The sequence below is a fragment of the Pleurodeles waltl genome, chromosome 1_1 (genome assembly GCF_031143425.1).
Source record: "Pleurodeles waltl isolate 20211129_DDA chromosome 1_1, aPleWal1.hap1.20221129, whole genome shotgun sequence".
Lineage (NCBI taxonomy): Eukaryota > Metazoa > Chordata > Amphibia > Caudata > Salamandridae > Pleurodeles > Pleurodeles waltl.
This window is the reverse complement of record NC_090436.1, coordinates 733,860,606-733,887,979: the sequence shown is the minus strand read 5'-3', so window position 1 is coordinate 733,887,979 and position 27,374 is coordinate 733,860,606. Positions and strand designations below refer to the sequence as shown.

The window sequence follows — 27,374 nt, the reverse complement described above, 5'->3', positions numbered from 1 at the left end:
CAGGCTGCATTTAAAAAAAAAGATTGCTTTATTTAAAAGCAATCACAGACATAGTGGTCGGTGTGCCCAGCAGGCCAATATCCCTGTGATTTTAGTGTTTCCTAATGGGTCGCAAATTGCCAACTACCTCATAAATATTAATGAGATAGGTCTCTTTGTGACTCATTAGGAAATGCAAAATGTAACTCCATGAGTTTCATACATTAAAATAGTGATTGCCTAATTGCAATTCGCAGGGAATCGCAATTAGGTAATCACAATTGAATAAAAAGATACATCTGGCCCTATATCTCTATTTCTCTTCCTCACATCCTTTTTCTTTGTGTGATGCATTTGGCATCACAAATTCAAAAAGAGAAATACCTTTAAGGATAGTTTTTAAGCCGGAAGGTTTCCCTTCCTGCCTAAAACCAACCCGGCCACTAGGGTGCAAGGCACATAATGCATCAGCACAGGGAAGCAGCAGAAATGTGCCTTAACTCTGTAATCATGGTACATTTCTGTCTCTCTTTGTATTGCGAGTTGCACTACTGTGCTTCATTACATGAACTGTTAGTAAGTCTGTCCCAGAATTCCAAATTAGCATGGATACAGACTACCAGTACCCTCCTAGAAAAGACAATGCAAGTTATTGATAAACTTTTACATAACACAGATTGAGACTATAAAGCAATAATACATTTTGTGAGAAGGCTAGCTACGATTGCACTGATGCTAAACATTTTTGAATTTGAGGGGACGTTCCCCCTACAGACACATGGATCTTCCATTGGCAGCATGTTTGCCCATTGCTTGGCCTACCTAATCAATTCACTTCAAGGCATTTCGTAAGTGCATGGCTACCCAACAGACTTCCCAGTTCTAACCGGTCTGCCAGACTTCTAGAATATTGTGATTACACAAACAAGTATGTTTTATTTAAGCTGTTTCCTGAAGCTGAGTACATTATGTTTCTGCCTGAGCACTAGTGGAAGGGAATTCCATCATTTGGGAACCCTCCGTTCCCCCACCCACTCCTGGCATTCTTTACCCTTGGGACAGCAAGCACATTTAGGTTCCCAGATCTTAAATCTCTTGAGGCAGAGTAGGATTGAATCAAATGATGTAGGATTTACGGCACCTTCCTTTACAGACCACTAAGGGCCAGGCACAAAGCTTTAAAGTTAATTATTTTTTTTGTATTGGCAGCCAATGTAGCAAGGCTAATGTAAGCTGTCCGATACTTTGAGATTCCCAAAAGAATCCGGGCAGCAGCATTTTGGATCACTAGGAGTTTATAAATCACAGATTTAGGAAAACCTAAATACAGGGAGTGCAGAATTATTAGGCAAGTTGTATTTTTGAGGATTAATTTTATTATTGAACAACAACCATGTTCTCAATGAACCCAAAAAACTCATTAATATCAAAGCTGAATATTTTTGGAAGTAGTTTTCAGTTTGTTTTTAGTTTTAGCTATGTTAGGGGGATATCTGTGTGTGCAGGTGACTATTACTGTGCATAATTATTAGGCAACTCAACAAAAAAAAATATATACCCATTTCAATTATTTATTATTACCAGTGAAACCAATATAACATATCAACATTCACAAATATACATTTCTGACATTCAAAAACAAAACAAAAAAAATCAGTGACCAATATAGCCACCTTTCTTTGCAAGGACACTCAAAAGCCTGCCATCCATGGATTCTGTCAGTGTTTTGATCTGTTCACCATCAACATTGCGTGCAGCAGCAACCACAGCCTCCCAGACACTGTTCAGAGAGGTGTACTGTTTTCCCTCCTTGTAAATCTCACATTTGATGATGGACCACAGGTTCTCAATGGGGTTCAGATCAGGTGAACAAGGAGGCCATGTCATTAGATTTCCTTCTTTTATACCCTTTCTTGCCAGCCACGCTGTGGAGTACTTGGACGCGTGTGATGGAGCATTGTCCTGCATGAAAATCATGTTTTTCTTGAAGGATGCAGACTTCTTCCTGTACCACTGCTTGAAGAAGGTGTCTTCCAGGAACTGGCAGTAGGACTGGGAGTTGAGCTTGACTCCATCCTCAACCCGAAAAGGCCCCACAAGCTCATCTTTGATGATACCAGCCCAAACCAGTACTCCACCTCCACCTTGCTGGCGTCTGAGTCGGACTGGAGCTCTCTGCCCTTTACCAATCCAGCCACGGGCCCATCCATCTGGCCCATCAAGACTCACTCTCATTTCATCAGTCCATAAAACCTTAGAAAAATCAGTCTTGAGATATTTCTTGGCCCAGTCTTGACGTTTCAGCTTGTGTGTCTTGTTCAGTGGTGGTCGTCTTTCAGCCTTTCTTACCTTGGCCATGTCTCTGAGTATTGCACACCTTGTGCTTTTGGGCACTCCAGTGATGTTGCAGCTCTGAAATATGGCCAAACTGGTGGCAAGTGGCATCGTGGCAGCTGCACGCTTGACTTTTCTCAGTTCATGGGCAGTTATTTTGCGCCTTGGTTTTTCCACACGCTTCTTGCGACCCTGTTGACTATTTTGAATGAAACGCTTGATTGTTCGATGATCACGCTTCAGAAGCATTGCAATTTTAAGAGTGCTGCATCCCTCTGCAAGATATCTCACTATTTTTGACTTTTCTGAGCCTGTCAAGTCCTTCTTTTGACCCATTTTGCCAAAGGAAAGGAAGTTGCCTAATAATTATGCACACCTGATATAGGGTGTTGATGTCATTAGACCACACCCCTTCTCATTACAGAGATGCACATCACCTAATATGCTTAATTGGTAGTAGGCTTTCGAGCCTATACAGCTTGGAGTAAGACAACATGCATAAAGAGGATGATGTGGTCAAAATACTCATTTGCCTAATAATTCTGCACTCCCTGTATAAGGAGTTTCCATAGTCCAGCCGTGATAGTACCAAGCCCTAAACAACCACTCTTTGTACAGGACTTGGTAGCCAATTCAGTAGCTTCCTCAGGGTTATCAGATGTCCAAAGCAGACTGATGACAGCTTTCTAGCCTGGTCTTCCATGGTAGGTTTGCTGTCAGTGATGATGCCCAGACTTTTACCTCCAGCTTGGAAGACAGGAGATCTCCTAGGGACATCTGAGATCACCCCATAAGGAAGGATTATTACCAACTATTAGTACCTCAGTCTTGTCACCATTACATTTTAGGCAACTGGCCACCAGCCAATCTGTACCTTCAGTTGACCGGAATTAAGTTTGCGTGATATGCCCCGGTATTGGAAGAGAGGAAAACAATAATCTGTGTGTTATCTGCATGTGACACCATTGAGAAACCCTGACAGCTTATAATGTCTGCAAGTGAGTGGACATAGAGATGAAAATGTGTGGGACTCAGTGAAGGTCTCTGTGGAACCCGACATTTTAGGTGATGGGAGGCTGAATAAAAAAGGTCCTTCACTAGCTTGAAAACTTCTGTTGCTTAGGAAGGGAGTGAAAGATTTTTGTGCTAGACCAACAATCCCTCCTTCTTCCAAACTTTTAAGGGAAATTGGACGAGAGACCAAATCAAATTCTGCACACAGGTCTAGCAAAATGATTACAGCTGATCCCCCTTAGTTGAGGGCCATTTTTAACTCTTCTGTGACCACTAGGAGAGCTGTTTTTGTGCTGCATCCAGACAGAAAGCCTGTTTGAGTAGGGTGCAGTAAATTGTGGGCTTCCAAAAAGCCAGAGATATGTTTATTAATACATTTCTCTAATAATTTGCTAATGCCTAGAAGTAGTGATATTGGTCTGTAGCTCTCTGCAAGCCTAGCGTCCAAGGAGGGCTTATGAGCAGATGTCTGATAATAGCATGTTCCCAGGCCTCAGGAACAGTTTCACTGTCCACTGACCCATTGTAAATATCAGCACTAGAAAGAGTATGTATCCTTCTTTCAATAGAACTTCAGGAGGTGCTGGGTCAAGCGAGGAGCCAAATCTCACACATTAAGCAAGGTCAATTATGTCTTCTGGAAACAGGGCCTAATTGCTTTTTTCTCAGGTCCGCCAGTCTGGCACCTCTGACTGTGCTGCCAAGGTCTCATAAATGCTGCTACCCTTAGCCAGAAAGTAGTCGGCAAGCATATTGCAGCTGTACCCGGATGGAGAAGGGCCAGCACCCATGTTGTCTGGTTTCATAATAGTTGAGTATATCATAAACCTCCATATATGAATTGGAGGAGTTTTCCATCATCAAACTGAAATCATTAATCCATGCTTTGCTTATAGCATATTGATACTCTTTTAATGCTATTTTTGTTAAATACTTTACTCCTAGCATCATAGCTTATTATCCACTCTCTTTCCATTATTTTACACTCTTTTTTCTATTTACTATTTCTGCTGAGAACCAGGAAGCCTGTCCCGTCAGTCGGCTGGTTTTGTACAGTCTCAAATTGTATCCATTCATTAAATGTAATATTTATTTTGGAGATATTTACATGTATGTCAAGAATGCAATTAAGTGAGCAGGATTCCCAGCTTACCTTATTTAATTTAGACCAGGACCGATTAAACTCTGGCCACTGAAAAGGAGAAGCCATCTTTCTTCTTTTTGGAAGAAGAAATGGAACAATGTAGTGATCTGACCAGCAAACTGAGAGGGGACCTTCCAATGTTATTGTAGAAATGCTAGTAAAGATTAAATCAAGAAGATGTCCTTTTTAAAGCACAGGGACATTGCCTATTGAGAGATCTGTGTTGCAACAAGGTCGTGCAAAAATGTATTGCATAATCACAGTTGTTGTCATCAAAATGTAAGTGTAAATTGCCAAGCAGGGTGAAGCTGACTTTCTGAAGGCTTTGTTCAGGCAAAATGCCCAGCAAAGCATGAATAAACTGGGTGATTGACCCCAGAGGGCTATATACCAGAAGCCCAGCGAAGCTAAAAGTAGGAGAGAGTTTGATCACAAAAGAGATACTTTTACACCCCAGAACGGTACTAGAGTGAAATTCCTTTCAGGATGTTCTTTAAAGATTATCACAACCCCACCTCCTTCTTTATTTTGGCAATCACACCTGACTATACAATAGCCCTGAGGAAGTGTCACAACTACATCTAGCACTGTTTTCTTAAAGCCAAGTCTCAGTGAGAAATAAGGCTTTCGGCTGCTTGTCTACAAGGAAGGTAAACATCTCAGATTTGTGTTTAGGGAGAGACCTACAGTTAATCAAAAACATGCACCAGTTATCCTCGTTTGTAGTTACAGAGTATAAAGGATCATGTGGCTTCTTTCTTTCCGGCTGCCTTATGATCTGCTTACATGACCTATATTTAGATGGAAAACTCAGCGGGTCAAGGCTGTGATAGCAATTCTTACCTAGGGACTGCTTTAAATGGCAGAGGTCTTTAAATGAGTAACTAATCCTCTTTTTCGGTAAACTGGCAGGAGTTCTCAACCATGCCCCCATCCAGACATGGACGAGCACAGATTGGCTTCCCTTTGGCTTTCCATCTGCACTTCAGCTGCACATTTGTGCCCCAGCCCTTATTAAATAGGGAGGCCGGCTTGAACAACTGGAGCGGTAACAAAAATTGAACACAGATTTGAGGTATACTATATGTGTTCTGTTCAGAACCCGTACATGAAAAACTTCAAGTTTAGGCTTTGCTTCATTGACATTGACCTGTTTATTAGGCCTAGCATGGCACTATTACTCAGACAGAGGATTTTTTATAATGTATCAAATTATTTTTTTTAAATTTACAAATACTGTTTTGAACAATGAATCAGCCTTTCTGGATTGGTCATCCTAGCCACAAATGGCCGCCTTGAAATAAACATCCCCCATAAACCAACGGATAGGAATAGTCTTATAATTTAAGATCGTCCACCTTTGGATACTATGCAGAAAGCTATCCATCCACCAGTTTGTTCGGCTATGCTATAATTATTCATTACTAGAGTACAAAAAACAGGCCACTTTCTTTAAATTTAGAAAACATCACTATCCTGCAAATATAATAAGAATGGGAAAAAAGCAAGACAGAAACAATAATCGTAAGACCTTACTTGAGGCCCATCAACAGTTATCAGAAGAACGACTGATACATGTGACCACTTGTATAGCAGAGCATCTGACATTGTAAAAAAGTGGTTAATAAACCTTGCTGAACACTTGGTTCCAATAATCTGGATTTATCTAAACCCATGTTTTCATTCAGCACTCACACCAAAACCCATTGGGACTACCAGCAGTTACTGGCCTCGACCCATGAGGCAGTGTATTGTATGTCATCTGGTATCAGTTACTAAAAGTGTCAGTTTGAATTCAGCATGGATTGTCAATCAGCACACTACTTGTAACTCCGAAAATCTAATTGACATGATTGCGTGCCTTTGCCGCTTGAGAAACATGGGGATGACCAGGTTTAAAATAAAAATCAAAGCCAGTGAACACAGGAGTGACATATGATATTAAAAAACCATGACATGATTTACCAATCACTGTCTCGCACTGCACATACAGAGACTGTCCCACACTGGGAAGTGAGAGGTAAACCATAGGTTCACAAGAGGAACTCAAACCCCCAAAATATCTTACCTAATAAGGAGAAAATATGGATATGTAAGATGGAAACCTACATTGAGCTGACGATCCTATACCTTGGTACCAATTACTTAATGCTCAAAGGTATTCATCTATGCTGGCCTAACAGTCCCTAATGGAGGTTGTATCAGTTTGTATCAGTTTGAAGTAGTGTAATCTAAAATAAAACTACACTCAGTGAGTACTAGTGTGGTTTTCTGGTCCTTCAAATAACAACTTTCCTAAATCTTAGTTCGGACAGGAAGACCCCCCCCACTAGTACAAATAAAACTGCCAACATCAAAATAGACAATCTTTTAGTAACATAACATTTAGGCCCTCATTCCGACATTGGAGGGCGGCGGGCGCCGCCCGCCAAGCGGAAACCGCCATTTGGCTGCTCCTCGGTCAAAAGACCACGGAGGCCATTATGGCTTTCCCGCTGGGCCGGCGGGCGCCCGCCAAAGGAGCGGCCTCCGGCCCAGCGGGAAAGGCCCTGCAACAATGAAGCCGGCTCCGAATGGAGCCGGCGGAGTTGCAGGGGTGCGACGGGTGCAGTTGCACCTGTCGCGATTTTCACTGTCTGCAATGCAAACAGTGAAAATCTTTATGGGGCCCTGTTAGGGGGCCCCTGCACTGCCCATGCCAGTGGCATGGGCAGTGCAGGGGCCCCCAGGGGCCCCACGACACCCGTTCCCGCCATCCTGTTCCTGGCGGTAAAAACCGCCAGAAACAGGATGGCGGGAAGGGGGTCGGAATCTCCATGGCGGCGCTGCTTGCAGCGCCGCCATGGAGATTCAGCCCAAGCAGGGGAAATCCGGCGGGAAAACGGCGGATTCCCTTTTAGGAACGTGGCTTTAACGCCGTGGTCAGAATGGGCATTGAAGCACCGCCAGCCTGTTGGCGGTGCTTCCGTGGGCCCCGGCCCTGGCGGTCTTGGACCGCCAGGGTCGGAATGACCCCCTTAGTCTCTATCTCCTTTGAATGAAAATACCTGCAATATATAATTAGAAACAGAAACATTAAATTAATACAGTGGAGAATGAAACCACATATAACATTTTCAAAGACATCTGTCTTAGTAGTTACTTATCTAAGACTCCAGGCAACAGGGAACACTGTAGTGGAAATGGATATGGCAAAAGATAAGTGTACGTGCAACGTGACTGCCAACACATAATGACATCACATAGGGAAGCAAGAGGAACAGACACTGTATTAAGAATGACTGCTTCCCTGCTCCTCTCATATCACTGGTGGAAGAGGAGGGTACACTCAGCTCAGGAGACAACCGTCCATTGGCTTAGTTAAAATAAGAGGGCAGTCAACTTGTGATTATGTTTGAAATGGTACTACAATTTGCCAAGCGTGCATAGAGTTGCTCCTTATAGTTTGTGACTTCAGGGAGATGCTGTCCTTCTTTCCTTATTTTAAAATGTTCCTAAAAAAACAGGATGAGTTACTAAACGAGGGGGTACCAATTAACTAACTTATCATTTTTACACTGTGTGCAGTGCCTGACTGTTTGCTGTGATTCACTTAGTTGTGCATGAGAGGAGCTCTTCACCAAATGATCTGTGATATGTCTAAGACTGCTTTATTGTTGGTTCTCATTTACTGAAACTCCCTGTGAAAAAAGATACAAGTGAGTGTCTATTGCCTGTTTTATGTGTGTTTGTGTGTCTGTCAACAAGTAAAGCTGACTGAATTTAGGGACAGGGACATCCACAGGGATCTGTAAGCCCTGACGAAGGCAGCTGACTGAGATTGGGCACTTGTGATTGGCTGAAACATGTTGACTGACTGGCGTTTGAGGACAGAGGGTAACTATAACTTTATTACCATCCCACTGAAATTGTTCTAATCTTTTCTGGGCAGACAATAACAAATAATTGAGTTGGCATACCCAATATAATATTCTTCTTGGTAGGAGAGACCACCCCCACACCCCTTGGTGTGTCAGTGATGAGGGATAAGCCTGATGAAGATGCATGACACAAAAATGTGGGGGAGGGCTTCTTTGCCACGAAGACAGATCTTCTCTACATAGACAAAGTAGTATAATTTAATGTATTGTATTTTATTCACTATCGAACATTGTGTTATTTACTCAGCATCGACAAACTACTGCATGTGGGTGGTCCCTACAGAAGCATATAGTGAGAGCCCTCTATGTGTTTCAGAATAGGGATTTTTGAACAGGGTACAATTAAACTCCTCTGAATGTGTTACTATTGAAACATCAGTGCAAGGTAGAGATCAGAATATGACTATTGTCCTAGTCCTGGAATAGCTGTCAGGTCAGTCCATATGTGCATTAGGAGGGTCACGTGGATGTCTTGGTGATGAGTAATCAGTGCCTGTTGGAAATCAAAAGTAGTGTACCATACAAACCTGTGACTGCTTCTTTAATGGGCTTTCAGTGCAAGGTTCTGTCTATAATAAATGTGTATTATGATAGTGCATTGAATATCTAAATAATGAGATATCAGTGTGTTAGAAATGGGGTCTTTGGTTGGCATTCAGGTTACCCCCGTCCAAGAAAGGACCCTTACTCTAGTCAGGGTAAAACAGAATCACCCTCAATTAACCCCCGCTAACCCCCTGGGTAGCTTGGCATGAGCAGGCAGGCTTAACTTCAGAAGCAATGTGTAAAGTATTTGCACCAACACACACAGTAACTCAGTGAAATAACTACAAAATGACAATGTTGGTTTTGAAAAAATAGGGAACATTTATCTAAACAAAACCAGACCAAAACGATAAAAATCCGACATACACAAGCCAAGTTATGAATTTAAAAAGAAAAAGAGTCTTAAATCCTTTAGAAAACAGTGAGAACGCTGTTATTGCACAAAAGTACCTGGGTAGCATCAAAATAAAGCCAAGTGTGCATCAGAAAAGGCTAGTGAGGAGCCGGTTTCTCACTCGCGGGCAAGATTGTGCATCCTTCCTCCTCCAGTTGAGTCAGCATGCATCGATTCTTCTCTCCCACAAGAGAGCGATGCATCAATCCCGGATGGGCACTTCGGGTCCGGGCAAGCTTTGCATTGATTTTCCATGCCCAGGGATGTTGGGTCAAAGTCCAGTTGCACGGTGTCAAGAAACTGCGCTGCATGGGGGCTTATGTCGTTAACGGCAACCACTGTGGGTGTCACTTCTCCAGCCGCGTTGTGTCGATCTCCCAGCCACAATGCAGGTGGAGCATCTATTTTAGCCAGGAAGCTGGTGGCGCCTTGTTTAGCAGCCGCGAGGCAGTGGGTGCGTCGAACGTTTCCCCCTCATGGTGGTCTTTGCGTGGATTTCTGTCCTTTTCCACCAGCTGCGCCTTTCAAGGGCCCAGAGACAGGTTAGGGCACCACTTGGCAGGCAGGACTCTCAGCAGAAAGTCCAAGTGCTGGCAGAGAGAAGTCTTTGTTGTCCTTGAGACTTCAACAACAGGAGGCAAGCTCAGTTCAAGCCCTTAGGATTCTTCACCAGTGGAAAGTCACACAAAGGGCAGTCTTTGTCCTCTCTCAGGTAGAAGCAGCTACTGCAGGCCAACCCAGCAAAGCACAGTCACAAGCAAAGGGGCAGTTCTCCTACTCCAGCTACTCCAGCTCTTCTCCCAGGCAGAGATTCCTCTTGGTTCCAGAAGTAATCTGATTTCCAGGCGTTTTGGGTGCTTCTCTTACACCCCTCTCTTCCTTTGAAGTAGGCCTACTTCAAAGAGAAGTCTCAGTTGTTTTCAAGATCCTGCCTTGCCCAGGCCAGGCCCCAGACACACACCACGGAGTTGGAGACTGCATTGTGTGAGGGCAGGCACAGCCCTTTCAGGTGTAAGTGACCACTCCTCCCTCCCCTCAGCCTAGATGGCCCATCAGGATATTCAGGCTACACCCCAGCTCCCTTTGTGTCACTGTCTAGAGGAGAGGTGCAAAGATCCCAACGGTCAAACTGACCCAGACAGGAAATCCACAAACAGGCAGAGTCACAGAATGGTTTAAGCAAGAAAACGCCTACTTTCTAAAAGTGGCATTTTCATACACACAATCTAAAAACCAGCTTCACTAAAAGATGTATTTTTAAATTGTGAGTTCAGTGACCCTAAACTCCTTATTTCTATCTGCTCCCAAAGGGAATCTGCGCTTTAATGATATTTAAAGACACCCCCCATGTTAGCCTATGAGAGAGATAGGCCTTGCAACAGGTAAAACAGAATTTGGCAGTATTTCACTGTCAAGACATGTAGAACACATAAGTACATGTCACACCTTTAACATATACTGCACCCTGCCCATGGGGCTACCTAAGGCCTATCTTAGGGGTGCCTTACATGTATAAAAAGGGAAGGTTTAGGCCTGGCAAGTGAGTACACTTGGCAAGTCGAATTGGCAGTTTACAACTGCACAAACAGACACTGCAGTGGCAGGTCTGAACCATGTTTACAGGGCTACTAGCGTGGGTGGCACAACCGGTGCTGCAGGTCCTCTAGTAGCATTTGATTTACAGGCCATGGGCACTTCTAGTGCACTTTACTAGCCACTTACTAGTAAATCAAATATGCCAATCTTAAATAAGCCAGTGTACACATATAATTTATACAGGGAACACTTACACTTTAGCACTGGTCAGCAGTAGTAAAGTGTCCAGAGCAAGCAAAACAACAAAAACAGAGTCAGGCACACAGAAGCAACCTGGGAAGTAGGGGCAAAAAGTTAGGAGAGACCATACCAATGATGCCAAGTTTAACACAGTGTATGGTGAAGATCAGTATAGAGGCTTATGATAAGAGCCTTGCAAATTCCCCTCTACTGGCACAACACTAGTGAGAGCCCTGAAAATGCCTAAATAAAGGTAAACTCATACACCATGAGACATTGGAAAGCATTTTATTAGAGGTGCTTTGCCAACACAATACTAAGAGGCATGACTTTTAAACTGGTGACATCATTTTTGGCAACATGCCCTGGAATAGAAAGGTGCAAAAAGAACAGATGATGGACAGAAAGTGGAACAAATCAAACATTTGCAGCCCAGACACATATCTGGGTTTAATCCATCAGTTTTTTTGCTCACCTTGCCTTTCCAGTTTGGACCCAGCCAAATGCAAAGTAGGCTTGACCCTGCTCCCCATGGGAATAGTCCAGCCTAAACTGCCAGGGCAGGTCCTCCCTGAACCAAAACAAGCATCCTGGAATCATTTTCGGGATATGACCCCTAATCAGCCAGGCTAGTTTGAATCTGGTGGCTTAGTGAGCACAGGACCCATGTATGGGTATACTCTTCTCACGTAGGGTGACAAATGCAAACAGAACAGATGATGGACAGAATGTGGGACAAATCAAACATTCCCCTGAGTCACAGATGTAGGTTTAATCCATCCATTTTTTGCTTGTCGTGCCGTTCCAGTTTGGAACCACCCTTATGCAAATTAGCCTTAACCCTGCTCCCCCTGAGCTTCCAGGCTCGGTTCTCTGTGGATGTCAAGCATCCAGGGACCGTTTCAGGGTAACACACCAAACCCAGTCAGTCTAGCTTGAATCTGGTGGCATAGTGAGCACAGGACCTATGTCTGGGAATACCCTTCCCACTTAGGGTGACAAATGCAAAAAGAACAGATGATGGACGGAAGGTGGAACGAATCCCCCCAGTCACAGATTTAGGTTTAATCCATCCATTTTTTGCTTGCCATGGCATTCCAGTTTGGATCCAGCCATATGTAAATTAGTCTTGACCCTGCTCCCCATGGGAACAGTTCAGCCCGAACTGACAGGCCAGGTCCTCCATGGACCAATTGTTTTTATGTGTATCACCCCTCCTCAGGCAGGCTAGCTTGAATCTGCCACTGGATTCAAGCTTGCCTGGCTGATGAAGGGTGATATCCTGAAACCGGTCCCATTCTGGTCCAGGTTGGACATTCTTAAAATGTCATTCATGTTGTGCTAATGTATCTCCTCAACATAACCATTGTTTCAAGCCATTAAGCATAATCCAGACAAATAGAGAGTAATTAACTTAAAATAAATCCTAAGAAAACAATTAAAAATAAACAAATATGAACCAATATTATGAAAATTATTTGAGTCTGGGAACATTAAATATACTATTGCCACTCCAGTTATGCAACAGTGAGGAAAGCTTAAGACTTTAGAGGATTTATATTTCATTATTCCCACTCCAAACAGCACAACAGGAGGCAAGGTGTTGGACTTTGGAGATGTTAGAATACTTATGCCCACTCCAGTCTAAGCAACGCTAAGAAAAGCGTTAAACTTTGGCGAGGTTACATTTACTATTCCTACTGCAGTCACTGAAAAAGTAGGGAAAGTGTTCGACTTTGGAGAGGTTAAATTTACCATTTTCACTCTAAAAAGTGCTACTGAAGAAAGGTGTTGGGCTTTGGAGGGATTCAATTCACTATTCCCTCTAGTTGAAACAACAGTATGGAAGCATTAGACTTTGGAGGAGTTACATTTACTATTCCTGCTTCAGTCTAGGCAATAGTAGGTAAGTAATTTGCTTCAAACGAATTACATATTTGAATAAACCTAATAATTTAGAAACAAATATCAAACTTCTAATATAAACATTATTAATTAACATTAAAACTAGATAGATAGATAGATTTTCACCTAAAAAAACAAAGGTTACAGGGGCGTTATAGTGAAGTTCTGAATTTGCTTGTACAAAACCTTAGAAATTCAACAGTAATAGTTATAGTTATTTCAAGTAACTATAACTCATGCTCTAAGGTAACTATAACTTGTGCCCTGGCCATGCTCTGCTAATTACCCGAGATATTACAGCAATCATGACACCCTTTATACCATCATTGATAATACCACTGTAACATTTGTTGTAAAATTATTCATGAAAATACTGTGCATGGCGAGGGCGTGAGTTATAGTTACCTTGAAATAACTATAACTGTAATTGGAGAATTTCTAACATTTTCTATGAGTAAATTCAGAACCTAACCTTAACATCCTTTTAACCTTTGGTTTTTAAAGTAAATTTCTATGTTTTTTTTAAATTCTATTTCTTAACTTTAGCGTCCCTGCAACCTTTTTTTTTCCAGTGAATTTCTATGGTTTTTTTTTTCATGGAAATTAATTTTCATTACTATACGATAATCCAACCACCACCACGCATGGCCTTTGGCTCTGCATGGCAGGGGTTGGCTGCAGGACCTGGCCTGAGGCCAGTCCCGGGGGCCAACCCCCTAACCACCCAACCCCAAGCTGTGCACCGCCTTTGGCCATGCGCAGCTGGATTTGGTCACAGGGCCTGTCTCTCTGGGTGTGGGAATAGGTTTGAGAGGGTGTCTCCAGATTTCATACTTGCTGTGAGAGAGTCTACCCGGGTGTGAGAGTGGGTGTGAGAGGGTCTATGTGGGTATGAGAGTGTCTGATCGTGTTCTACTAAATGGATGATGCATTCACCTCCAGAAAGGATTTCAGATCAGATTTCAATATGGAAGTACTGAGTAAACACACTTGCTTTGCCTTCACCAGCCCAGGAGTTAGGATCATTGTACTTTCCAGAAGTGGAGTTTCAACTGGGGCACCTGCTACATTTACATTTGTGAGTACTCCCTGTTCAGGTTTAATTTATGTTAAATGCTCAACTATCCAACAAGAATTTTCAGTTTTGCTCCAAAAGTCTACCCAACTGCAGCACTTTCTACTGGTTAGGTGCTACCTCATTGGGTTAATGTGCATTTTGAGGGAGGGAGGCCATGCACCCTCCTCCCCCGGCCAGTTTTGGCCCTGAGGAAACCATTCCGGGACCTGCTACAATTCCGTGGGAGGAACACACTGCCACCCTCCCCCAGGCGATTTCAGACCCCATGCCCCGGGGCCCGGCCTTACCATTATCTTTTAATTTTGGGGGAAGGGGGCTGCATGGCACACCTCCCTCAGCCAATATCAGCCCCAGGGACCCTCTCCCCCAGGGCCTGACCTTTTATAATGTATTTATTGTTTTGGGGAGGGGGCCGCGCAGGACCCTCCCCGGACCGATTTCGGCCTCGGGCACCCCATCCCTCGGGACTCAGCCTCACCATTATCAATTTTTTTTAGGGGGCAGTGCTGTCCCCCTTCCCAGAGGGGAGCCTGGGGCCTGGCCATCAATCCTGGGTGCCCTGCGGGGACACTAGGTGTTCGTGGGGGAGCCTCAAGGCTCCCTGCCACCTGCGAGAGCCAGCATTGCTGTCACAGAGAGGGAACGGTAAAGATGCAGCTACTTCTCTGTCAGAGCAATTGTTTCCTCTGTTTCCCTGGACACTGAGAGGGAAACAGAGGAAACCACCGCTCATACCAAGCAAGAGCTGTTTGACAGCTTTCACTTACTGTGAGTGGAGTGTTTGCTGTGGCTTGACCGGAACTGTCAAAGTTCCTTCCAAGTCACACTAAACAGCTATGTCCCAGGGGTGGCATCCCGAGACATAGCAGGAGCCGGCCCTGGGATGTGGCGGTCCCCAGGGCCATTGTTGGCTCCACGAGGGGGCTGCACGTCCCCCCTCCAACATTGAAATTGCCTCGGGGAGGTGGTGATCGTCTGGGCATATAAAAACCCTGGGAGGGTGCCCCCTTCCTTTATTTACACTTGACCCCGGGACCTGGCCCACTGGGGGGCTGTACTAGTGTGCTTGGTTTTTTGGGTGGTTTCTTTTTTTACCGCAGATTCACAGATCCATCTTAAATTTGCTGCAAACTTAGTTTAAAAAAATGCTTTTTTGTCCTGGGGAGGGTCCCTCTGAAACCCCAGCACCAGAGCTAAGGGGTCAGGGTGTCCCTACCCTGGCACATTTTCTGTTTTTTAATCTTTTTGTGTGGGACTCAGCCAAAACTGAGACCTAAGATGGCTGCCAACACTGCAGCACACATAAAAAGAGGAAAATGCCTCTTGTGATTGTTTTATGCAGGAAGGTGTCTCTTTCTGCACAAAAACAATCATCCTTTCAACCCAGACACCCTTGCACTATGGTGCAAGGGTGTCTGTAGTGGCTCATGGCAGCCTATTGTATGCCATCACAGGGGAAAAGGACAGGAATGTGCTGTATTTCATAGATACAGCACATTCCTGCCCTTTGCTTTTGACACAGGGCAGTGCAGCAAGAATCCGTGCAGTGCTGCCCTGCTCCAACCCTTGTAAATGAGGGCACAAAATCTGCATGATATGCCACAAGAACTCGTAATAGGTGCTATTTATCAGGCATGATAAATAATGAACCCTGTCCTACTCTTGTGTACCAGGTGCAATAAATAGCACTTATAATTTTAGTCTGGTCATAAGTCTCTGAAAATGAACATTCTGATCATCTCACATTCATGTTCACTAACTGCCCAGGCCAACCTTGCTTCAGTTGATTAGATGCCAGCCTTAAGAAATACGTACTGTGACACACCTCGCCATCTTCTTTTACCAAGGGCTATATTTGAAATTGGAGCCCCATGACTCCATTGGAAAACGTTTACTGTGTTTTACATAACATCAAGTGAAAGGAGTAAGGCGTGCTCACTGTAACTATGATTAGCTCTTTAAAGTTTATGACACAGTGACAGCTAGATCTGGCGTAAGACACAACTATGCACAGAAAATGCTGTGTGAATTAGAATTGGCATTTCTAGATAAATTAATGCTTAAGGCATAAGTAAGTACAAGTCACAGAGAAAAAGGAATTACAAGGATTTATTACTGATGAGTCATAAGTCGTACACTCAGGTATGTTGCCATACAGTAATTGTCCCATGAAGCACAACTAATTACCAAAGGTGAGTTCATTCTAACGCAGTGAGTCAGCAGCGGCATGTGCTTCACATGTCTGACTATCAGGTCAAAGTGCAAACAACTTTTTATGCCTTCCAGTCTACACAGTCCCATCAATTACGCGTACTCCTGCAGTGGTGTGTTCATCTTCGTGTGATCATCTTCGTGTTAACATGAAAGTGACAACGGAACTGCAATGATTCGAGCTGGCTGAAGGTAAAATTGTGTCATGGGTGGTGCTGGTTCATCAGTTATCGTTCTTTTTCCGCGATGGCTCCTTGTGTTTCATCAACAGATGGCTTAGAAAAAAGTTCCAATCTGCTAATGAAACACTACTTCCTATGATTCATAGAAAAATGGATGAGAGCTCTCTGTTTAGGACACTGAAACAATCTCCCCTTCCAATCCCCCTCCAAGACTAAGAAGTATGTCTCTGGGAAATGAAAGAAAATATATTTCCTTCTTGACTCCCAAAATAGTGATTCACTGGCAGTGATTGCATGATAGTAAGATACAGAAAAAGGAAAAACCACTTTTGAAGGATAGAAGGCAAGGGTTTTTTGTATGTGAAGAGTTAGAATAAGGTTTGAGATATTCCTGATTAATGAATTCATTTTAAAGTATGAGAGAGTGAGTACATGCCAGAACTGGCCACGTTACTTTCGATGCCTCAAGACAGGGGTTTGTAACCAAAACCTGTATCACCACCAATATAATCTTTATGTTATCACTCATGGTTGGACTGGAAACCAGATGCAATCAATGCCAAAAGATGTATACCAGCACGGCATTGTATGGAGTAAGTATAGCAAGAAAGCCCAATCCACTTCATAGTATTAGGGATGCCTTCACCAAGTAATGTGTTTAAAAACTCAGAACAAATACTGAATATGTACAGCACAGTGTATGTGTTGTATTCTCGAAAAACATAGGTAATGCAGGTAGTTATGAAGGGAAAGAGATCTAATTTTTAAATGTCCTGCTATGCTGTTGTTGCTGTATATGACATTTGAACATGTCAGGTCCTGCAATTTGTAAGAAATTCAATGCAGTGTGAAGCTGCAAAACTGTCAATAAACAAAGACAAATGATTTGAATAGCCCTTGTTGGACATTTTTGCTTATGCAGGGTCATCCCCAATCTTTTTGCCTCCTGCCTCCTATTTTTTCTGACCTGTTGCTGTTGGCTTTTGAACTTTGAGCACTTTACCACTGCTAACCAGTGCTAAAGTGCATATGCTCTTTGTGTAAATAGTATGTAATTGGTTTAACCATGATTGGCATATTTGATTTACTAGTAAGTCCCTAGTAAAGTGCACTAGAGGTGTCAGGGCCTGTAAATCAAATGCTGCTAGTAGGCCTGCAGCACTGGTTGTGCCACCCATATAAGTAGCTCTGTAATCATGTCTCAGACCTGCCACTGCAGTGTCTGTGTGTGCCGTTTTAACTGTAAATTCGACTTGGCAAGTGTACCCACTTGCCAGGCCTAAACCTTCCCTTTTCCTACATGTAAGGCACCCCTGAGGTAGGCCCTAGGTAGCCCCAAGGGCAGGGTGAAGTGTATGGTTAAGGTAGGAAACATAGTAATGTGTTTTATATGTCCTGACAGTGAAATATTGCTAAATTCGTTTTTCACTGTTGCAAGGCCTGTCCCTCTCATAGGTTAATATGGGGGCTACCTTTAAATCTGATTAAAGTGTACATTCCTTTTGGGAGCGGATTGACATGTGGAGTTTGAGGTCTCTGAGCTCACAATTTAAAAATACATCTTTTAGTAAAGTTGATTTTAAGATTGTGTGTTTGAAAATGCCACTTTTAGAAAGTGAGCATTTTCTTGCTTATACAATTTCTGTGACTCTGCCTGTTTGTGGATTTCCTGTCTGGGTCAGTTTGACAGTTGGGCTGGTTGCACCTCACCCTAGACAGTGACACAAAAGGAGCTGGGGTGTAGTCTACATTTCCTGATGAGCCATCTGTGCTAGGAGGGAGGAGAGGAGTGGTCACTTACACCTGAAATGGCTGTGCCTGTCCTCACACAGTGCAGTCTCCAACCCCCTGGTGAGTGTCTGAGGCCTGGCCTGGGCAAGGCAGGATTTCACATTCAAAAGATACTTTACATTGAAGTAGGCCTACTTCAAAGGACAAATTGGGTATAAGAACGGGCACCCAAAACCATAAACTTTAGATCACTTCTGGACATCAAGAGGAACCTCTGCCTGGAAAAGAGCTGAAGAGCTGAGGAGAAGTGCTGCCCTACCTGTGACTGTGCTTTGTGGAGCTATCCTGCAGTTGCTACTTCTGCCAGAGTAAGAGGGCAAAGACTGGACTTTGTGTGCCTTCCATCTTGTGAAGAAATCTCCAAGGGCTTGATTTAGAGCTTGCCTCCTGTTGTTTGAAGTCTCAGGGACAGCAAAGACTTCTCTCTGCCAGCACCTGGAGTCTCTGGAGAGACTCCTGCTCTGACAAGTGGTGCCCTATCCAGTCCCTGGGCCTTTGAAAGGAAAGCTGGTGGAAATCCAAGGAATCAACTTCAGACGACTTCGGACCGACGCCGCTGCTGAATCCGGTGACGCCGCCCGCAACCAACTCTGTGATCTTTGCTGGAACGCGACGACCTTCGCAGGCCTGATGCCGCTGCAGCCCGCTAAAGTCCGTGAATCCGTGGAAGTCACCGCACCATGTCGTGACCGACGCCACTCAAAGTGTGCAGATTCAATGTTTCCCACAGACGCCACGATCCCCGACTTCGCGCATCAACTTGTTTTCACTCTTCACCAAAGGTACTGTACTTGGGGGTCTATGTGACTCCGTGTCCGGCGCTGCTGGTGTCGGCTTGTTGGGAACAACTCAGTCACAACACCGTGTTAACACCTCATCGAAGCATTTTGTGTTTCTAATCGCTATTTTTGAGTTTAATCAAATATTTCCTATTTTTCTAAAGTGATGTTGTGTCATTTTGTAGTGTTTTCATTAAGTTACTGTGTGTGTTGGTACAAATACTTTACACCTAGCACTCTGAAGTTAAGCCTACTGCTCTGCCAAGCTACCAACGGGGTAAGCAGGGGTTAACTGAGGGTGATTCTCTTTTACCCAGACTAGAGTGAGGGTCCTTGCTTGAACAGGGGGTAACCTGACTGTCAACCAAAGACCCCATTTCTAACATTGGTAATCAGAGGTTGGGATTTGGACTTGACATACAGTGATTAAGTGTACACTACTATTGTGAGTGCAGACCACTATGTGACCAAATACTACTCGTTTGGTGATCTTTTGCTTTTTCTCTTAAGGACTCCTTTTTGTTCTACTTCCATGACTTTGCTGATCCCTTGACCTATTCTTTTTACTTCATTGGGAACTTGTTTTCTGCCGTTGGAACTTTGCACTTGTTGCCATCATGTCTCAATTTGGAGATGCAACAGCTGGAGCTGTGTTTGAATTAGGGAAACTGAAGAAGTACTCAGTTGCTCAATTGAAACAGTTCTTTGAAGATCTTGCCTTTCCCGTTAAGAGCTCTGCCAGGAAGGGGGAGCGTCAAGAGGCATTGAGGGCCTGGGTAACAGCCAATGAAGCTGGGGGGCACACAGAATATATGCATGGGAAAGTGTCTACACCGTGGTGTAGTAGAGTTACCTGTTGCACATGGGGGGAGGGTCTCCATTAGTGGTAGCAGTAGTTCCTCTAAGGGCTGACTCCTAAAGATGTGCAGGACAGAGAGGCAGAAAGGATGCAAAGGGAGTTTGACGAGTGGAAAAGGGACTTAGAGATAGAAACTATGATTTTGGCTTATGAGCTAAAACTGGAAGAGTTCGAAGTCAGGAGGGCTAAGTCCGGCTTGAATGGTGGCAGCAACAATTTTATATCCAGTGCTAATGAAGAAGTGCACACGCCCAGAGATGTGGTGCCCTACTTGAAGGAGGGAGTTAACACATGTCAGGAGGTTCAGGGGTATGAGGTAGCTCCAGTGATGCACAGGGTCCCTGAGGTAGATTGGGGAACTGGCATGGGGAGTCATATTCCTACTGGTGGGAGGGACACTCTACTGACTCTAGGTGAGAGTGACAAGGAGAGGGGTTCCCCCCAGGTAGAAGTCCTGGTTATGGAGTGTGAAGACATCCCAGAAGAGTGTGGGTTGAGTGTCAGGGACAGTCAGGTTCTGTCTCACCAGTCTCAGGAGGGTGATGTGGGGTGCTTTTTCAAAGCAGAGTCACTGGATGGTTAGGTGAAGGGTAATTTGATTAATTCATGGAAGGGGCTGAGTGATGTAATTGCTGAAGAGCATATGTTTAGTCCTTATTTTCCAGAGCTACGCCAACACCAGATGGAGTGTGAGTCTCTGACCCCAGGGAGCTTACAATGGAGGCAGACTTCTGGGTGAGTACCAGAGAGTCTGGAGAGGCATTTGGGGGTGCTCCTGAAGGGAGTGGTCTAGGTATTTCCCAACCAGGTGAGGTAGGGAAGGATTGTAGTGTCCCAGGTAGGTCCCAGTGTAGTGGGATGTGTGAGGGACCCCATGTCCAGTCTCAGAGGAGAGGGAATGGGGATGGGTTGAGGCCCAAGGTGCCCGAGATCCGGTCCCAAGTCCTGGAGGGTTCCATGAGGGAATACCAGGAGGGGAGCCTAGCCTGTACCATAGGGCCATCTGTTGAGGGAGACCTCATAGTTTCAGGAGAACTTGTGGGGGCGGCTGTAGCCAGTGACCCACCAGTTCTGGTGTCTGGCAGTACCACTCATAGTGAGGGGGTGCAGAAGTCCAGACAGAGGGTTGAGAGGGGGTTGCAGACCCCAGTGGGGAACCTGGAGGGTCAGGGGTTAGCTCTGAGAGCAGAGCCCCCCAGGTATGACCTTGGTGAGACCAATTCTGGGTTGGGGGAATCCAGACTCTGCTAGAATAGTGTCATTTTATGGTGCTAAACCTACCATGCTACACGACTCCTGCCTTAGAAAAGGCAGGAGTCATGCCCACCACCCCAAAGGCCAGCACAGGGGACAAGCGTCCCCTGACATGGCCATTGCACCCTGTGCCATGTATGGGGGCCCATTACAGGGCCCCCTATGGCACTTAAAAAAATAAAATGCAATACTTACCTGTACTTATCTGTACTTACCTGGGATGGGGTCCCCCATCCTCTGCAGTTCCTCTGGTGTGGGTGGGGGTGCCCCTCTGGCCTGGGGAGGACACCTGCTGGTTTATTCCATGGTGTTTCACCATGGAAATAGGCCCACAGGTCCCCTAACGCCTGCCCTGACCCAGGAGTTAAAAAACAGGGCAAAGCAAGCGTTGCACCATTTTTTGACCCCTCCTCCCTCCTGTGCACCATTTCTGCATGGGAGTATAAGTATGGCATTAAGGCCATAGAGTCTTTTTTTGCACGGGAACGCCTACCTTGCCTCTCATTAATGCAAGGTAGGTTTCCACTTCCAAAAAATGACTTTAACTCCATAAATTTGGTGCTAGACTGGTCTAGCACCAAAGTATAAATATGGAGTTAGTTTTGCACCGAATTAGAGTAAAAGAAAATAACACTAAGTCGGTGCAAACAGAGTATAAATATGCCCCTAATAGTGCCAAAAGAGAGGGTCTGGGTTTGATCCAGGATGTCCAGGCTTAGCATTACAAACCTCAACTAGAGCAAATGTTGCCAAGGCTTCCTAACACACCATGTGACCTCAATTCAGCAGGTAGTTCTTCTAAATAGCTTCTTATTATTCCAGTTACGAGTGGAACAGAAAGGTTATGTACAACAACAAAATAATATGACAAAAAACAGACTGATCCACTACAATGTTTTCCTGAACTATCCCTGTGTTGTTTTCATGTTTTCACTGGGAGTGCTGGTAGTACAGAGGTTGCTTAATAATGATGTGTCCAGTTAGCACTCTGTTTAACCCTTTTGGTGTGCCAGACGACCTGGAGCCGTCCATGATGCTTGTGTGAGTCTGATGGCTCGCAGCCTTCCGACGCACACAGCATTGGAAATCCCTCTGGTACGGGCACCTGAGGGATTTTCTTTACAAAGAAATAGCCTCAAGAGCTGGGAGAGAGTGTCCCCATCTCCTGATGCTGTTTCTGTGTTTTCAGGGAAATTACATCAGCGCTCATCAGCATTCATCAATCTACTCATTTCACCTTCTCTGCATCAGTGCTCCCAGGGCTATCTATGCCTCCTGAGCACCGATCAAGACGGGAAATGTATTACTGAAAATGAGATAATCTCCCCATTCCTATGGTTTCTTTCCCAAGTGGATCCCTGCTTGGGGTTTGCCTTGAGAGGATGATCCCCAAGCTTGGATCCACTCCCTAGACACCAGGGTGGGGAGCGCCCCCTTGGGCAAGGTCTTTTGCTCCCCCCGTTTTTAAATGGCATAGTTCAGTCTTTCTGCCCCCCTGGGGGCAGATGGTGGTAATAGCCCCCGAGCTGCCCCTCTCTCCGAGTATTTGAAACTCACACATGGATATACAAAACTGGCTGAAAAATTTTCTTATAGCTTTTTTGTCACTATGGTGAGAGACATATTTTGAAATAGCATTTTAAACAATAAAAATACAGTTTGGTTTTTTTATTTTAATTTTTTTCAATTTTAGATACATTAGTCTCTAGTTTCAAAGCATGTTACAGGTTCATGAGTATTAGCGCCTAAATAGATTATATTTTTTAGAAGTGCTAAACTGAGACGTATTTTTTTCTAAGTTAATACTGTGTAAAATGGATATTGCACATTAACAATGGCAATAATTAAATTGACACTTTCCTTTTAACGGTAGATATTCATAAGATTCCTTATGAATCAATAAAAAGCATGTCAGCATGCATGTTCTAAACAACAATCAACAGGCCTGTGATATGTTTGAACCAGCTTGAGAAATTTCCTTGCAAAAAGTGCCTGACTCTACCGAGTATGATGGTGTCCGTGAGACCCATGCATTCACCCATATTAAAATGTGCTTACACTGTGTTTTTAAATAAAAGAAAATGTTAAATATCAGGCTACTTGGTTGTTTCAGTCATGTTAACTCTTTTGCCTGGCCCTTTCATTGATAGCATATGGGCTTGTGCCGAAAGCACTGCTTTTCCATACTAACATAGGACCTGCTTTCTCTTTGCAGGGCTGATGATCGACCAGGATTTGCAAGTGTTGAGCTAAAACTACGCAACTACTACTACGATATCTCGCATTGATTGCGATAGTCATCTCAGATTCTGTTAATCTTTCTTTTGGGACTGGAAATTACAGTATAGCACTGATAAAACCAGTACTTCGTGAAATGAGGCTCATATTGTATGTCTCTGTTTGGTGCCTTGTAGCTATGATTTACTCTGTATGTCTGCTGAATTTACATTTTCTTCTCCACCTGTGTAGTTCAGCAGATTTGTTAATGTATCTATGCTAGACAAATAAAAACAGCATCACCAAAGTACGTATTTGACATAATTCACCAGAATGCTAAACCTCAGCTGAAGACACTTGTATTATTGATTTCTGAAAGCTACTTTGTCAAAACCAGTTCTTAGATATTGTTCAGTGCTTTTGAGTAATTTGTGTCACACAATTGACATTATTTTAGGGTAAATCCTACAAAATATGAATTATTGATAAATATAGCAATAACAAGGACGTTTTAGAACACTGATACTGTGTAGAAAATTATGCCCAACGAATATTTACAACATGTGCGCCTTCTTGGAAAGGAAAATTGGACATGCATATTTAAATAAATCACAAAATGGAAGGACAGTCAGTAGTATTTACAGTAGTATTTTTCTAGTTTTTTTTTCTGTGTAAAGTGATAACATCTAAGCACTTGATAACACAAATGCGGTTTAAATTAGAAACAACAATTTGCATTTCTATATACCCATGATACCACATATTCTTCAAAGTGTGACTGTTGAACCTAATTGTCACAGTATGTGTCCAATACTTTATTGCGTCCTTAGTAAAAAAAAAAAAAAATGGCTGCCTATTAAGTCAGCAACCATAGCAATGCATATCAAATAAATAACATTTGGAAGATAATGGATGTGCTTCAGTTTTCAAATATGTTGTTACCCTGTATTCCTCAGAACCTAGGCTAATTACAATACAAAATCAAAGGTGGTTCTTTCTGATAGATAGGCATGTACTTCAAAGATTTATTGTAGGCTATACAGTGATCCTCACAAGAGTAAATACATTATATTGAGACAATTAAATCACGCACATTGATTGAGTGAATTTCATTTCATTTTCTCTTATAACAGTTAACAGAACATCATCAGCAATATATTGTAATCGAGATACTCTGTGCATGGTGAAAATAGATGCAGTGCTCATGTAATGTGAAAATTAGCTTTACAAGATATAACAAACAAATTATTTTTGTCAATTGTTTGCGGTGTAACCTGGCTATACAATGCACAAATGTGCTTCATTTGGGAAGGTACACTGATCTAATTCCTGTTATACCACTTTAGTCATGTCATGCAGGCATAATAATGTTGATCATCAACACTTATTTTTATATGTTGTATTCAGAAATCTAACAGGTATTTCCTCAGGAAAAAGAAAAGGGACACACCAGCCTTTTAATGTGTGTGTGTGAAATCGAATTACATGTAGCAAAAACAAAACCAGAATATTTCAGCTCACTAAAACTTCATGGGTGTAAAAATGACCTAGTCAAATGTAAGTCAATTAAGAGCTCCGTAATGTTGCCGCCCAGTTCTCCAAGGGCTCCATAAAGTCGCCTCTTGGACAACACAAACCAAATATTTTTAATGGGGTAGTTGTGTTTCGTAAATTAACACTCCAAAAATTAGTTTAAAAAACTGTGTATTTTATGGTGTTCACTCACCCAAATACATGAACCATGTATGTGCAAATCACTTAGAGATCTTTCTATGTTGCAGCTAGTGAAGTGGGGACTGTAGGGACCTCGAACTGTTGAAGATTTAATTTAACTGGAAACATGACGGTCCCCACCCCGTCTGGGCCTAAAAGATGGGTCCTTTGAAGTAAGAAGAAATTGATCAGAATCTGCAATTCAGTTAACAGGGTATTGATATTTTTAAATATTATTCAATTTGGTAGGAGTCAAAGATGAGGTTGTTGGTATAGATTTAAACTTTTTATTTAAATATTCTTTAGTAATTTAATTCTTTATTAGCATCATAAGATTTTCAATACAATTACAGAACAAAGCATGAAGCAAGTTCCATAAAGATTATCCCTGTTCTAAGCTTAATAGAGTGGAGAGATGTATCAACAGAACCCATAAAGAGTCCACGGTTTGAGAGGTGAAAGCATAAAAGTTGTAGCAGAACTTCTCATATAGAGAGGTTTGAGAACTTTAGTAGTGTCTCAGAACGCCATGAATTCAAACGTAGAGTCAAAATTATTCCCTAGAATGAATCTGAGGGACATCATCAAAGAGTCTGAGTCAGAATGTATGTGAGTTGAAGTGCTCTCAAGGAATTCTGCAAAAGGGACTCTCAAGCGGTTTAGGAAGAAAAGCCTTATATCTCTAGTCTGGAAACACGCATTTAAACAATAAAACATATCAGCAAAAGACAACTTTCTGTAGCGTCTCTTGATGATAACTTGTTGTCTGGACCAATAGAATGACTATGTCTTCATGGAAAAAGAATAAACTCCATCGATTTAGCAAACTTAACAAACACAAGATGCATTTGACTACAACTGGTAACACAATTATCAATTTGATTTCTTTCTCTCAATACTTCTTTCTATAAGACAATATAAGTCAAGGTAAGTACAGCACATGAGATCACCCCCATTCTCATACCCTGCTATTGACAAATCCTATCCATAAAGAAATAACTTTTAAAGATTAAACTAACATTTAAATATACTATTATATTTTACATAGGTCACATGAATCCTAGCACCTTCTCCATTCATTCTACTGGTTCAAGAATGAAACTTGCGTCATGAAATTGACACTGGTCAGAGAAAAGCAAAGAAAAAAAGGAAAGAAAGAGAAAAAAGGAATTTGTTAGTGTTTTAAGTTAAATACATGTCTTCATGGAAACGCAATGTGCAAAGCCTTGTTTTAAGCAGCGTGTAATTAAGGCCTACATGACATATCATACAGTTTAATTATGTCAATATCTAATTAGTGAAAATGCTTCTAAAATACTAGAAAAGAGAGCAAATGTATCCCTTTACACAAAAAAGAGTGGTATATCCATCAGGCTCCTTATATGCTGACACTGTGTTCTTGCTTACCCTTTGTCTTTACTGCATGTGACTCCAGGCTTCTTCCAAAGAGTGCCATGATTTGCATGTAGGAAAGCACTTCATGTCAGTGTGCATTCAATTCAATTCAATTCAAATGCAGTGGAACTAACTCCTAATTTGTCAGAACAATGTTTAGATTCATTCTTCACACACATACCTTTCTTCAAAGTTATAATCATTTTCTGAAAACACTCTGGATTTATTAGAATATGACCAATGATATTTCTTTTTATAACTGTCCTACATAATGAGTCTTCTAATGATGGACAGTGTGTAAAATACTTAATTAAACCCTACTGTATAATAATATTCTGTAGGGCTCTTTCTTACAGGATAGCTGTGTGTTCAGGGACATATAGATTGCAAACCTGTAACCTACCAGTTCAAAGATATATCAGGGATACACAGTTTAAAAGATGCTTATGTTTTATTACAAACAATTTCTACATTTAAAGTTTAACCTTTTTTTCTATGTACAACAATGTAAGTTTTACACAAACTGGTTCACTCTGGGAGTTAAAAAAGACAATGTTAAGAAAACAGTGCTCCTGTGCGAGACAAATGCATTATTTTTCGTGACTGTCAGTTTCAATTGTATCTGCTGAATGCGTATGGTTTTCTTTATGAATAAACATTTGTTATGTCTATGGCATTTGGTTCTTTGTAATATATAAATAATAATATGACATTATTAGTGTCACCTAATGTTTCAAGAAAAGCTGCATCAATTTCTTTCTGTGCCATATAAATTAACCACAGGCTGCAAAGAATGGTTCTCCATTGCCATATAATTCTAGCATCCCTTACTATAACTAACAAAATGTAATACAGTGGGCCTTCAGCTTCATAAACTGACTGA

At 42.7% G+C, this 27,374-nt stretch overlaps 1 protein-coding gene across 9 annotated transcripts in view; it reads left to right on the top strand.

Moving 5' to 3' along the window:
• The window catches only part of SYK (spleen associated tyrosine kinase), a 596,672-nt gene extending 569,510 nt beyond the window's left edge, over window positions 1-27,162 (top strand). For all 9 annotated transcript variants that reach the window (XM_069227459.1, XM_069227433.1, XM_069227445.1 and 6 more), the window contains one exon: window positions 23,382-27,162. In XM_069227459.1, the coding sequence (XP_069083560.1) occupies window positions 23,382-23,454 (73 nt within the window). In that variant the 3' untranslated portion in view covers window positions 23,455-27,162. The remainder of the gene's footprint in view (window positions 1-23,381) is intronic.
• Window positions 27,163-27,374: the final 212 nt, after the last annotated feature.